General features: G+C 39.2%; 1 protein-coding gene across 2 annotated transcripts in view; it reads right to left on the reverse strand.

The window, feature by feature from the left end:
* Window positions 1-15498, reverse strand: part of LOC126272618 (ral guanine nucleotide dissociation stimulator-like 1) — a 518089-nt gene that overhangs the window by 12568 nt on the left and 490023 nt on the right. For both annotated transcript variants that reach the window (XM_049975577.1, XM_049975576.1), the window contains exons 12-13: window positions 8864-8978; window positions 3985-4210 (exon numbers count right to left, since the gene is read on the reverse strand). In XM_049975577.1, the coding sequence (XP_049831534.1) occupies window positions 3985-4210; window positions 8864-8978 (341 nt within the window). The remainder of the gene's footprint in view (window positions 1-3984; window positions 4211-8863; window positions 8979-15498) is intronic.

Genomic DNA, 15498 nt, shown 5'->3' on the forward strand with positions numbered 1-15498 from the left:
AGGTATTGAAAGTGGCAGAATATGCCAAATGAAAGATGTGGGGTGCATGACTGATCCCCAGTTTGTGTCTGAGGATCATTCGTGTACATGTTTCATTTGGCTTATGATCAGCATGACTGTCTCAATCAGGACTTGCAAGCTGCTGGTAAAATTCTTTTACAAGAATGGTGATTGTGTGCTAGTAGCCGTGCAGAAGTTCCTGACTCGAGTATGAAAAAAGGCATTGGTACAATGTTTGCCAAAACATAGGAATGCAGAATGTGGACAATGGAAAATCTGCTCACACATCAACTGGTGCCACTTTATTCTGCGAAGGTAACTATTTGGTGTTGGTTGATAGTATTGTTTATTGCAGAACAATACTTTTTTGGGGTGATGGTCACTGGACATCCTGTTACCTTCACCATCACTGGTAAATTCTATGAGAGTTTTTTGCACACTAACATCATTCCGACCCTTCAATGGCACAGATGTGAATGTAGGATCATTTTTATGCAAAATGGCGCTCCTCTGCACCTACCGCAATCAGTGAGGCCACTGTTGCAGAGGCATTTTCCTGCAGCCTGGACATCCAGATCCATCTGATCTTAATCCATACGACTCCTGGCTGTAGTGTTATCTGGACGATGCTGTGTTTAGTGCTCCACTTACAAGCATAGTTTTATAGAAGCACACATAGTGCAATGAATTCTGAAAGTAACCCCTCAGATGATCTGTTATGGATCATGCCGTTTCTCGATTTCAACTTGGGGCAGTAAACTGTGGACAATAGGTTGAACATGTCTTGTGCCAGTCTCACTATAATTAAAACCAATTTAATTGTTCCTTTTATGCTGTTTTTGGCCTCGGGAAATTGGAAGCTGATTTCTCCCATTTGATGTGGTGCGACCTTGCTGTGGTGGAAGGGCTTACATCACTAACAGAACCACAGCTGTTGGATGCCCAAACTTGTGCAGTCATTACATTGCACAGTATGGTTGGTCTAATGTGGAATTCACACCATAGCTATTGTAATGCGATTGATCTGTCATTTGTATCCAAACCCATTTACATTACGATGCTTACAGTGCCACCTAGTGGGAAATTTGTGAGTGGAAAAAAAAATCTGTTGCAATTACACACAAAATTTCCTACAGCAGTTTTAATGAACATATTTCATATTTTAGTTAAGAAAGACATATCTTAAGATCAACTGATTTGCATGTCAGTGCCTGGCAGAACATGACTACTTTGAAGTATGTTTTCCCTTCAGCAGATGTACATGCTGAAATCAGTAGTAGTAGTAGTAGTAGTAGTAGTAGTAGCAGTAGGAGGATTGCAGGATTCTATCATGTGCATATTGCAAAGGATCTAGGACTCAAACTTTCAACAGGCAGCACATTTATCTAATAAATAAACTTCAGTTAATTTTTGCTTTCAGACACATCTGAACATAGTATGTACCATATTTACCAAATTATAAAGTAGGGTTTTTTCCCAAATTCATCATTTAAGAAATACTTGATCATCTTATTTTCACAGATTAAACTATTGCTGTGGAGGTCAACTTTATTATGTTGTTTAGTAGAGTATATATAGGTTGTCTAACATTTACAAATGAAGTTTTAGCTACTGAGGTCACATGCAAACTTATTTTGAAGAATTCTGAAGGGCAGATGATACTTGCATTTGAACAGGATCAAGATTCCCCAATACTCCAAAGCACTTGATACAGTATCGACACTCTCGAACAATGATTTGACATTTGTCTTGTGCTGCACTAGTGGAAGGGATCTACAAGAAACTGGGAACTAACCACTTCGACAGTGTATTGCTTTGCTTAAAATTTGAAAAATTTTTGGAACACAGGAGGAAATAGCATTTAATTCTATCTTCTTACAAACTCTTGCATTTGAAAAGATTTGAAATAAAATCTCTCATGCATGTATGGATACTGTATACAAATTTTATTGCTGTTTTTTAAGTAAAGGCTACATTATAAAGCAAAAATATTCTCCTTCAAAAAGCATTACATGATTTTGAACCCAGATCAATATTTTATTTGATTGTGAGAGACGGTAATGGTTTACTAAGTGAGTTGCAAATGAGAAATTTGTTTTTGCTGTTCATGTATTAGAATACCGAGTAAAAAATTTACCAGCTTCTTATCATCTTTAGGACATGGTGGTGACATTCAGATGAAGCAAGAAGAAAAATTAATTCAGACTGAAGTGTCTCACAAATAAAATAAATAATACAAAATGACTGTAATTGTTTTTGCAAGAATAAATTGCAGTAGCAGGAGATAGTACCAACAGATGTCAATAGATTGCGGGGCAAGCAAATGTTCAAGTTGAGTCATGACTTCAGTCTTTTATTTATATATTAGTTGCTGTTGTTACATATGACTTTTACCCTACAAGATACTGCTGTCAGTGTTTTACCATTGTTCAAGCACAGCCCATAAGGAGGACTGGAGGGGGAATAATGATACTAGTTTGGCTGAGAACTAGGATGAATGCAGGGAGGCGAGCAAAGAGTGGGCAGCAAATTTCATTTCACTGGCAACCATGGGAATCTTCACTGTATAATTTGGCGTTTTAGGACCATTTGTCACATTTAGATTACAATTTGTCTGAATCCATTTGTGGTTGGAACTGAATTGACTTTAAAAATTGGACAAATGTGTAACACTAGCATTTATTTCTGCAGGAGACGTAAAAGCCTAGATAGGGGTCATGGCATACTAATATGTTCCATGCTGCAATGTTGTAGATGCCTACAATGACATATGACAGGAATGAACAGGAGAGTGTCTGCTCAGGTTGTATGCAGTCAACGAGAGAGTAGTGGGCAGAAAATATGTTTGAAAGAATGAGAGACTGTAACATACTAGTGTCAGTGCAGAAGTAAAACCTGATAAAAATGCAGATAAAAAATAATTTGCTCTCAAGGAAATGCTTAAAAATAAATAAATAAAGAAATAAGACAAAACAAAGGGTCATCTCTTAATCAGGGCCATCTTATACTCAGCTTAATCTGGTAGCATCCAAACAAGAATATAAAAAATTGATTTCGACTGTATTTTTATGCATTTAGTCCTGTATGCATACACTGATATTTTGAAGAAAACTCAACCAATTACCAAGAAATGGATTATTATCAATAACATATTAAACAGATTTGTTAAAAGACACATTGTTAAACAGATACATGGCGGTACAAGGTGTCATAGTAGTCAGCATTTTTTTTTTTTTTTTTTTTTTGCATTTATTTTATCATTCAATTTATCATGCACTATTCTGATTCAGCAAGCCACATTTCCCATGTGTCAGCTAGAATTTGCATGTAGTCATAGTAGCTAATATTGTCATTGTTCCCATGTAGTTAGTTATTTTGTTGGTCTCTTAGCAAAAACTAGATAAATACAAAGAAAATGTTGTTGTTGTTGTTGTTGTTGTTGGTGGTGGTGGTGGTCATGTTTGTGGTAACAAGTGAATTAAAAGAAGGCAATCAAAGCAGAATGGCTATACAGGGATTTTAACACAGCTCTTCGTCAACGAGTCGAACGTGCTAACCAGTCTGTCGCATTACTCAGTAAGGGAGCTTGGTCTTAATGAAGTAATGATGGAATAATGTACATAACATGAGATTGTTTATGGCACAATTAGTCCTCACAGTGTTTGTTGTACAATAGTTAGTATATAGGTAAAATAACATAAATAGGCTAGCACGTTAATGTTGTGTAGCACTAGTAAACAATATCTGCTCTTCTTGCATGAAGTTTCATTATTATCACACAACTATAGAAGGCTATAGTGACTGCACATCAGCTCATAGACACTTTTGCTGCTGAAATGTATCGATGGAACTACAGTGGGGGGTGTTGTGTATCTTGATTACTGCAAATACACTTTCACAGGACACAAATTAATATACATCCACAAGTTTACTGCAGGCATTTGTAGCAAATGCACCATATATTTATTCACAGTACATTATTACCTTCTGTTTCAACTGAACTTGTCTCAACTGTGACACGTATGATGTAAAAGTCGTGCAACTTATTTTGAGCAGGACTGTGCATCTGAGAAGGTACAGTTAATGACTTGCTGGTAGTACTATTGCTTTGATTTCCAGCTGAAGTATTTGTGTTGCTGCTGCTCATAGATACATCAAGTGACGGCAAGGAAGAACTGCTGGATGAGGATGACATTTGTGATGGCGATGTCTGCAATAAGAAATAAATTATTATTATTTAAAAACAAAAGCAAATAATAGCTATTGCACAAAATAATGACTGAAGTTATTTGTCACATTTTGTACCAATCATTCATGTAAGTTACTTTATTTGGTTTTGTTCTTCAGTATATGCCCAAGACACCTGACTGCATGAATCACATCTTTTTCAGCAAATTATAATGTCAAGTCTGTCTGTCTCTCTGGTGGGAAACAAAGGGTGTCAATATGAAGAAGACCTGTATTGAGCTATCAGACATCATCCAACTGATAACTAATTATGTCTGGTGCCTCCTAAATTCCCATCTTAAGGCTCTTACTTTTTCTCGTTTATATCACTGACCTTCCCAGTAGCATCAGCAGATGCCAGTTTTGTTTTGTTTGCAGATGATACAAACATTACAGTAAATAGCACATCACGTATGGTGAATGAAAAATACATGTATATTAATAAATGGAGCCTAGCCATTTCTTTATCACTGAATTTTGAAAAACCACAGTACATGTGGTTTAGTATTTTTAAGAGGTGTCCACCCTTGTGAGGGTTACAGAGTCTTTGTGGAAAACTTCATTTGTGAATGTCCCTCTTTGTTTGGAAAGTTCTCTGCTGTTGGCTATGAACCTTGTTAGTGAATAGATATATAATAAGAGTGTATGAGGAGGTAGTCAAAGTTTTAAGTTCCACCACAAAAAAAGTTAAGTTATATAATGAAATTTTTGATTGTTTCCAATTACATGTGTGCAATTTTGGTACTCACTGAACTCCTCAAGCCACAGTATTTAGATAAAGTGGATTACCTGATAGGTTTAACCCAAGAACTATTTGCTTTAAACTGCTCATATATTTGGTGAGTTACTGTTTTAGCTGTAGCCTGTATTGTGGATTTCGGAAGCTAGAACAGGACACTGATACTTTGAGCAAAACATTAACTTTTTTTCTTTATTAGTGACTGACATTGGTAGGCCATTAAAGAGAATCAAGAAAATTGAAGGTTTGAGTATTGAGTCCAGAAGAACTTCACGTGCAACATTTCACCACTCTGAATTTACTGCTATGCCTGCACCTGTTAGGACAACTCTTTCATCTCTGTTGTATAAGGAAGATTGTAACCAAAAACAACTGACTTGCTTAATGTTATAATGTGGATACAGATATTTCTATTTGTTTGGAACATATCTATGGTTTGTGTTTGTGTTGTCTTTCACCTTGCATAAGGGTGGGGTCTGGTTGCTATGATGCACATTTGATAGTGAACATGAGGTCATTGACACTTATGTGTCTCTTAAAGAGAGAATCATTAATATTTTACAATTTTCAAAATACTGTTTGTAACTTCTGTCCTGTGCTTGCTACTTAAAATAAACACAAAAAAATTTAATCTGCCAGAAAAATTTTCATTTTTGTGACTTCTTCCATTTTACATCTTTTGTCTGTTACAACAGTCATTTTTATAGCATTTGCAGGTATCACATCTGGTCACAAGAAAATTATATTAATTTTGTGACAACTAAGGTTTATTTGTTGTCTCTTGTTTAATTATCTAATGGATAACTTACCAGTTGACTAATTGTTGTGCTACATACACAATGACACCATAGAAGTATACAGTGTCTTACAAAAAGGTACAGCCAAACTTTCAGGAAACATTCCTCACACACAAAGAAAGAAAATATGTTATGTGGACATGTGTCCGGAAACGCTTACTTTCCATGTTAGAGCTCATTTTACTACGTCTCTTCAAATCACATTAATCATGTAATGGAAACACACAGCAACGGAACGTACCAGCGTGACTTCAAACACTTTGTTACAGGAAAAGTTCAAAATGTCCTCCGTTAGCGAGGATACATGCATCCACCCTCCATCGCATGGACTCCCTGATGCGCTGATGCAGCCCTGGAGAATGGCATATTGTATCAGAGCCGTCCACAATACGAGCATGAAGAGTCTCTACATTTGGTACCGGGGTTGCGTAGACAAGAGCTTTCAATTGCCCTCATAAATGAAAGTCAAGAGGGTTGAGGTCAGGAGAGCGTGGAGGCCATGGACTTGGTCCACCTCTACCAATCCATCGGTCACCAAATCTGTTGTTGAGAAGTGTACGAACACTTCGACTGAAATGTGGAGGAGCTCCATCGTGCATGAACCACATGTTGTGTCGTACTTGTAAAGGCACATGTTCTAACAGCACAGGTAGAGTATCCCGTATGAAATCAAGATAACATGCTCCATTGAGCGTAGGTGGAAGAAACTAAAATGAGCTCTAACATAGAAATTAAGCATTTCCGGACACATGTTCACATAACATCTTTTCTTTATTTGTGTGTGAGGAATGTCTCCTGAAAGTTTGGCCGTACCTTTTTGTAACACCTTGTATATGTTGATTTTACATTAGCCTCCATAAACCCCGAACTCCCTGTCTGGTTCAGGTTCATTGATGAGACCTTCATGTTGTGAACACAGGGTAAAGACATCCAATATCTTTCCTTCACAACCTCAATACTTTCTCTCCCACCCACTTTACCTGGACCTCCTCAACCCAACGTACCACTTCCTGGATGTTTGTCACCTTTCTCAAGGCTCCATCTGCACCTCTGTCCACATTAAACCCACCAACCACCAACAATAACTACATTTTGGCAGCTGTCAGCCCTTCCACATCAAAAATCCCTCCCTTACAATCTAGCACCAGGGGATGGAGTATATGCAGTAATGAGAAATCCCTTTCCCAATATTCTGAGGTTCTCAGAAAGCCTTCACAGAAAGGCACTATCCCAAGACCTAGTCCACAAACAGATTTCCCACACTTTCCCAATCCTCCCACCTCCAATAAGAACCAACTACAAAGAAGCATGCCCTTCGTCACCCAGCAGCACTGCAGACTGGAACAACTGAACCACATCCTTTGTTGGGGTGTTGATTATCTTTCATCATGCCCTGAAATTTGGGTCATCCTACTCAAGATTCTTCCCACCCTACCTAAAGTAAAGTAGTGTTCTGTGACCCACTCAACCAGTACAACACCCTGGTCCATCCTTATGCTACTCCCAATCCCAATGCCCATCCCCTTTCCACAGGGATTGTATCCCTGTAGAAGATCCTGGTACAAAGCCTGTCCAATCTACCCAGCCAGCACTTCGTATTCCAGTCCTGTCGCAGGCCTACTCTACCTTATCAGAGGCCGGACCGCCTCTGAAAGCAGCCAGGTCAATACCAATTCTGCTGCAATCACTGCACAGCTTTTTATATTGCTATTGTTACCAACCAGCTGTCCACCAGGATGAATGGCCACCGCCAAACTGTGGCCAAGAGCAAAGAGGACCACCATGTGATGCAACATGCAGCTGAACATAAATTTCTCAACTTCAATGGTTGCTTCACAGCCCAGACCATCTGTATCCTACACTCCACACCCAGCTTTTATGAACTTTATAGATGGAAGTTACCCTTACTACCCATTCTCTGCTTCCAAAATCATCCCAGCCTCAACCTATGGTAACATACTGTCTCCACACTCTTCACCCAATAGTTTCTGCTCTCTCTGTCCTATCACCTCCTCCCAATTCATGATCCCTCACCCTCATTGTGTGCCCCACTCTGCCAATGCACCCACTGATATTTTCCCCTTCTCTGTTTCCCTTCCCATTCCTGCCCCAACCTCCCACCTGACCTTCCCTCTCACACAGTCTCCTGACGCTGTACCTGATAGCCTTGACCAGCTACCATCTAGTCCCTGCATGCGCCATCAGACAGTGCTCTTCTCTCTTCCCACCTGTATTCTGTTGCCTCACCCATCTGTGCCCCACTCTGGATTACTGCTTTTCTGCTTTTGTTCAACACAGGAATTTGAATCTACCCACAGGCACTAGACATTGTGTTGTATGTGTACGAGTTGAACCTCGTGTGTGTGTGTGTGTGTGTGTGTGTGTGTGTGTGTGTGTGTGTGTGTGTGTGTGTGAAGAAGGCTATGACCAGAAACTAAATGTATATCTGTTGTTTTGTTGTGCCTATCTGCAGCAACACAATGTGTCTTCTTTACAGTGATTTAGCAGTCAACACTTTTCTTAATATTGTTGACATTCCAACCTGTCAAGTCAGTTTTTCCATAAACAGAATTTCTGCATTTTAGCCTCGAATCAGAAAAATTATTGCTCCAATGATGGTATGACTTTCTACAAACGAAAACTATAAACTATTCTATCAACATGGAAATCATTCTCTCTCTCTCTCTCTCTCTCTCTCTCTCTCTCTCTCTCTCTCTCTCTCTCTCCCCCTCTCCCCCCCCCCCCCCCCCGCCCACACACACACACACACACACACACACACACACACACACACACACACACACACACACACACACACACACACACACACGATGTATTTCAAGAGGGACTGCTTATCACTAAAGTTGTGAGGGCCACGGGTGGCTAGGCTGTATGAAAGGGACTTCGGGGCATGGAATGGGTGGCAGCTATCAAAGTGGATCTGCACCCCAGCATCTCTGGCATATGGTGAGTAGCAACTACCCTTTTTATAATATTGTTAAATTCCATCCTGGATTTTCCTGTGTTTGAAAACTATTCTATGTTTTTCTCATTGAATATTCAGTATTCTACAGGATTATTTAATTCTTACAACACATACCTTTCTGTCTAGTGAGTTATGTGGTGACGATGGGAGGCTATCCAGGTCACAATAAAACTGACTGCTAGAACTACTAGATGTACTTGCAATGGAATCATTTTTCCGATGCCCCTGTCTGAAAATGAAATATAAAAATATGTTCTATAATAAATGATCAGCATTTAAATAAAAAAGATACATTAGAAATACAGCACAATAGCAACTAATGTCTGCAGTCATAGTTTTTCCTGGGAAGATAAATCTGTTATACTTCACTGTTGATGCATTGTATTACTTGTTTATTTCTCTGCACTTACTTTCATATTTTATGGTGACAACTTTTTATTCAGATCATATCATGTATCAAAAAAACATAGTAATGGAGTTTTATGATGATATTTCCTTAATAACTCACCTTAATTATGTAATAATCTATTACTTCTTGAATATGAGGTACTGCCTGGTATCCTCACCATGGCAGTAACTGAGCAAATGGAAATTCGCAAGGAAATGTCTAAGGTGAGAGAGATCCCTAACATACCAGTACCAGTATCTGAAGGAGTGGTAGAATATGGGGTACCAGCATAAATGTCAGGAACACCCAGCAGAGTTGAAGAGGAAACAATTTCTTCAGATAAGAAAGCCTACAAACCTAGTGTAAACTCATGTGCACCTGAAACCGCCACGGATGAAGCTCCAGCACTTTCGACACACTTAATGCCTCATGCTCACTTGTAACTAGGACTGCAACCACACCAACAGCTAATAACCATTCTACTAGATCCAGAAACTCATCAGCTGCTCTGCAGACATCTCAGAGGAAGAGCCTCAGGATAAGAAGAGCTGCTGTGCGTAGTGACTATTTTTTATGGGATCTTCGCAATTCGAAGAAGAAGAAAAGGCAGAATATTTACAGTGTCAGCAACAAGAAAGTACAAAGGTAAATAGTGCAGCAAATCCACTACATGAGACTTTAACAGTTGTATACCAAAATGTGCAGTGACTAGAAAGCAAATTAGCTGAAATAGGAGTTCTATTAACTGACTATCTAAAAGACATTAACATACTACTCATAAGTGAGCACTGGGTAAAAGAAATGCAAGCGTCTGGCATAATTATTCCAAATTTTGAAATGATTAGCAAATTTTGTAGAATCAACCATAAAGGGGGTGGGACATGTATTTATGTTAGGACAGGGGTAGAATCAAAAGAAATTAAATGTAAACTAAAATGCATAGAAGAAGATTTTGAATACAGTATATGTGAGCTAACCAAATTAATAATTACTCTTGTGTGTTTGTACTGATCACCATTGGGCAACTTTGCCATTTTTATGGAAAACCTTGAGGAACTACTGAATGAACTTAAACATAATGTAATTGTTCTTGGTGATTTTAATGTTAACTTTAAGAATGATTGTAGTAAACAAGAGCAATTGTGCAATCTATTTTTGTGTCATAATATGATGGCAACTGTAAATGAAGTTACCAGATGTGGAAATATGTCTGAAATTATAATAGATGAAGTATTTATAAACAAGGACAAGTGTGAATATAACACTGAAGTAACTGACACTGGTTTCTCAGATCACAAGAGTATCAAATTGAGTTTAAATTTCACATCTTACAAGGACCCTGTTATCAATAACAATTACAGAGAAAGGAGATTAATAAATGATGACAGCATAAGAATTTTTAATTACATTCTGGAAAAAAGCAACTGGGGTAGTGAATCAAGTGGTGATGTCAACACAAAGTCTGACTCATTCCTTGAAAGCTACAAACACTGATGCAATAAACATGAAACCAAAACATGGGTTACACAGGGGATTAGAAAGTCATCACACACTCTCAGAAAGTTCAATAAATCAGCCAGGAAGAATGTAGCACTGAAAGCACATGTGAAATGTTATAGAAGCCTGTACAAGAAAGTAATAATTGCAGCTAAGAAGCTTGATAATGATTCATATATTGAGAAAGGTAACAACAAAATGAAGTCAACTTGGGAGGTAATAAATAAAAATATAGGTAGACACAAAAGAAAAGATAACAGCTTTGTCATTAAAAGTGGGGGTAAAACTGTTAAGGACCCACTTCAGATTTCCAACATATTTAACAAACATTTCACAAATATAGCCATAAATTTAATTAAAACTAAATGCAATTCCAATAGCAAGGTAAAAATACCCATGAATGACATGACAATGTTCCTATATCCAGTAACTGAATCAGAGGTACTTAATGCTATAAATAAGTTAAAAAATAAAATGTCATGTGGGTGTGATGGGATTCCTGACAAAGTCATTAAGTAAAGTGCAAGAAACATAGCCTCACATCTCACTGAAATTATAAAAGAATCTTTTAAGATAGGGGTGTTTCCATCAAAACTTAAAATGTCAACTAAAAAGCCACTTTACAAGAACGGTGATACATATGATGTTAGCAACTTCAGGTCTTTATCAATGTTGTGAGGTTTCTCAAAAATAATAGAAAAGATAATGTATCATAGAGTATACAAATTTCTTATTAAGAATAGAATATTGGTTAATGCACAAAATGGTTTCCGTAAAAATAAATCAACTGAAACAGCTATCTTCAATTTTTTGCAACTTGTTCTAAATTCCATAAATAGAAAGGAATTAAATTGTGGATTGTTTTTAGACTTATCAAAGGCCTTTGATGTCAAAGACCATAAGTTACTGCTTAGGAAGTTATATGCCTATGGGATACATGGAGTTGCCCACAAATGGTTTGAATCATATCTGTCTGACAGGTATCAGAAGGTGGAGATAAGCCATGCAGATAGGACATATTCATCAAGATTCGAGAGAGTTTTGTACAGAGTACGCCAGGGATCTGTATTAGGGCCATTACTGTTTTTAATTTTTATCAATGACCTACCAAGTCAACTATCTGAAGCAGAGGCAGTACTGTTCGCTGACAATACAAGTTTGTTTGTTAAAGCAAATAGTGAAGCGGACTTACAGGAAAAAGTCACATTAGCAACAGATGAAGCAGACAGATGGTTTAATGAAAGCAGACTCATTGTGAATGGCAAAAAACAACATGGGTCAACTTCAGACATATAACAAATAAAGTAAAAACTAATCTTTCAGTAGAACTGCGTAAGTGTAAGATTGAACAAGCATCGTACACTAAATTCTTGGGAGTATGGTCTGATGAACACTTAAGATGGGAAAAGCATGTAATATCATTGAACAAAAAATTAAGTCAAACATGTTATATACTTATAAATAAAATAGAAAGAAACTTCCACATGGGAAAAATATATTAAAAACAAAGATTCCAAGTCTTACCAAGCCGGAAAGCGCCGGCAGACAGGCCTTTAAATATGTCTGCTTGTGTCTGTGTATGTGCGGATGGATATGTGTGTGTGTGTGTGTGTGTGTGTGTGTGTGTGTGTGTGTGGTGTGTGTGTACACCTGTCCTTTTTTTCCCCTAAGGGAAGTCTTTCCGCTCCCGGGATTGGAATGACTCCTTACCCTCTCCCTTAAAACCCACATCCTTTCATTTTTCCCTCTCCTTCCCTCTTTCCTGACGAAGCAACTGCCAGTTGCGAAAGCTCGTAATTCTGTGTGTGTGTTTGTGTGTTTTGTTCATGTGCCTGTCTGCCGGTGCTTTCCCGCTTGGTAACTCATGGAATCTTTGTTTTTAATATATGTTATATACTTAGAATGCTTAAAAGCTCATGTAATATTAAAACAGTGTTATGTGTTTATTTCTCATTTATGCACAGTTTATTAAGATACAGTGTACAGTTTTGGGGGAACAACAGTATAACAAAACATTCATTTAGACCACAAAAGACGGCAATCAGAACAATAAAAGGTATAGGATATAGAGACTCTTGTAAGCATGCTTTAAAAGGATTAAAAAATCATGACACTACCATTCTTATACACTCCTGGAAATGGAAAAAAGAACACATTGACACCGGTGTGTCAGACCCACCATACTTGCTCCGGACACTGCGAGAGGGCTGTACAAGCAATGATCACACGCACGGCACAGCGGACACACCAGGAACCGCGGTGTTGACCGTCGAATGGCGCTAGCTGCGCAGCATTTGTGCACCGCCGCCGTCAGTGTCAGCCAGTTTGCCGTGGCATACGGAGCTCCATCGCAGTCTTTAACACTGGTAGGATGCCACGACAGCGTGGACGTGAACCGTATGTGCAGTTGACGGACTTTGAGCGAGGGCGTATAGTGTGCATGCGGGAGGCCGGGTGGACGTACCGCCGAATTGCTCAACACGTGGGGCGTGAGGTCTCAACAGTACATCGATGTTGTCGCCAGTGGTCGGCGGAAGGTGCACGTGCCCGTCGACCTGGGACCGGACCGCAGCGACGCACGGTTGCACGCCAAGACCGTAGGATCCTACGCAGTGCCGTAGGGGACCGCACCGAGGCTTCCCAGCAAATTAGGTACACTGTTGCTCCTGGGGTATCGGCGAGGACCATTCGCAACCGTCTCCATGAAGCTGGGCTACGGTCCCGCACACCGTTAGGCCGTCTTCCGCTCACGCCCCAACATCGTGCAGCCCGCCTCCAGTGGTGTCGCGACAGGCGTAAATGGAGGGACGAATGGAGACGTGTCGTCTTCAGCGATGAGAGTCATTTCTGCCTTGATGCCAATGATGGTCGTATGCGTGTTTGGCGCCGTGCAGGTGAGCGCCACAATCAGGACTGCATACGACCGAGGCACACAGGGCCAACACCCGGCATCATGGTGTGGGGAGCGATCTCCTACACTGGCCGTACACCTCTGGTGTTCGTCGAGGGGACACTGAATAGTGCATGGTACATCCAAACCGTCATCGAACCCATCTTTCTACCATTACTAGACCGGCAAGGGAACTTACTGTTCCAACAGGACAATGCACGTCCGCATGTATCCCGTGCCACCCAAACTGCTCTAGAAGGTGTAAGTCAACTACCCTGGCCAGCAAGATCTCCGGATCTGTCCCCCATTGAGCATGTTTGGGACTGGATGAAGCGTCGTCTCACGCGGTCTGCACGTCTAGCACGAACGCTGGTCCAACTGAGGCGCCAGGTGGAAATGGCAAGGCAAGCCGTTCCACAGGACTACATCCAGCATCTCTACGATCGTCTCCATGGGAGAGTAGCAGCCTGCATTGCTGCGAAAGGTGGATATACACTGTACTAGAGCCGACATTGTGCATGCTCTGTTGCCTGTGTCTATGTGCCTGTGGTTCTGTCAGTGTGATCATGTGATGTATCTGACCCCAGGAATGTGTCAATAAAGTTTCCCCTTCCTGGGACAATGAATTCACGGTGTTCTTATTTCAATTTCCAGGAGTGTATATTTATGAAAGCATATGTTTCTTAAAAGAACACGAGGAATTTTCTACATTAAACAGAGAATTTCACAACTACGAAACAAGGAATAGGAATGATTTCCACAGAGAAATTCATAAAACAGCTATGTATCACAAAAGTGTACTATACCAACTCAAAATCCTCTACAGTGCTCTCCCCAGAGAACTAAAAATAATACCGAAACTGCACATATTTACAAGAGAATAAAAAGCATGTTATTGAGCAATAGTTTTTACAGTGTTGAAGACACTATGAATCATTGACAATAAAAGCGCAGTTAATATTTCCCTGACATAATAAATATGTGTAATTGCTCACATTTAAATACTTGATGTGTAAGAATGGAAATAATCTGTGATGTGAGAATCACTAGACCCCCCCCCCCCCCATTTTTTATGTTGTTATCCTGCTTATATTTATGTTAATGTTCTCATAGTTCTATTAAAATTGTAATGTCTAAGTGACAAGTAAATTCAATTATAAATTTTCATGTACATGTATTTTAAATTGTAATGTTTATTGGCAAGCCCTATGTCATTTTGATGATGTACTACAAGGATGCTGATAAACTGAATTGAATTGAATTGAATTCAACAAAGATTTATCTTCTAGCGTGAATGTGCAGTGCAAAGTGTGCAACACCAACAACTATATGATATTGTGGATCAGTTCTATACAAAGTATTCTGTCCATTGAACCAATAGGACAAATGTTTACTTGGTGGTTTCTATGTTAGCCAGTGATTCTTAAAACAAATAAGATCATTGAAATCATTACTCCAGTACTTTGGACTGCTAATAATGCACTCCACTGATAATGGAAGACTCCAAGTATAGTATGAAATATATAATCGGTATTCACATTTGTAAGAAATTCAATACAAAAGTAACTAGCCAATTCAATGTTTGTAGGTCCTTTATGTCAAATAGTAACAGTAATTTTAGTTTTTGGAAACCTTCATGTAACTAATGGTGTGGTACAGAATAGAATTGGGGAGGAAAAAAAATGTAAAAAAAAAACCTGAATAGAAGAAGGGATTGGTTAATAGGACACATCATCACATCATTCTGAGACATTAAGGAATCACAAATTTAGTATTGGAGGAGAGAGAGAGAGAGAGAGAGAGAGAGAGAGAGAGAGAGAGAGAGAGAGAGAGAGAGTGTAGATGTGTAGATGGATTGTAGTGGAAGAGCAAGAGATGAATATAGTAAGCAGATTCAAAAGGATGTAAGCTGCAGTAACTACTCGGAGATGAGACTTGCACAGGGTAGAGTAGCATGGAGAGCTGCATCAAACT

This window comes from Schistocerca gregaria, chromosome 5, assembly GCF_023897955.1.
Source record: "Schistocerca gregaria isolate iqSchGreg1 chromosome 5, iqSchGreg1.2, whole genome shotgun sequence".
In the NCBI taxonomy this organism is placed as follows: domain Eukaryota; kingdom Metazoa; phylum Arthropoda; class Insecta; order Orthoptera; family Acrididae; genus Schistocerca; species Schistocerca gregaria.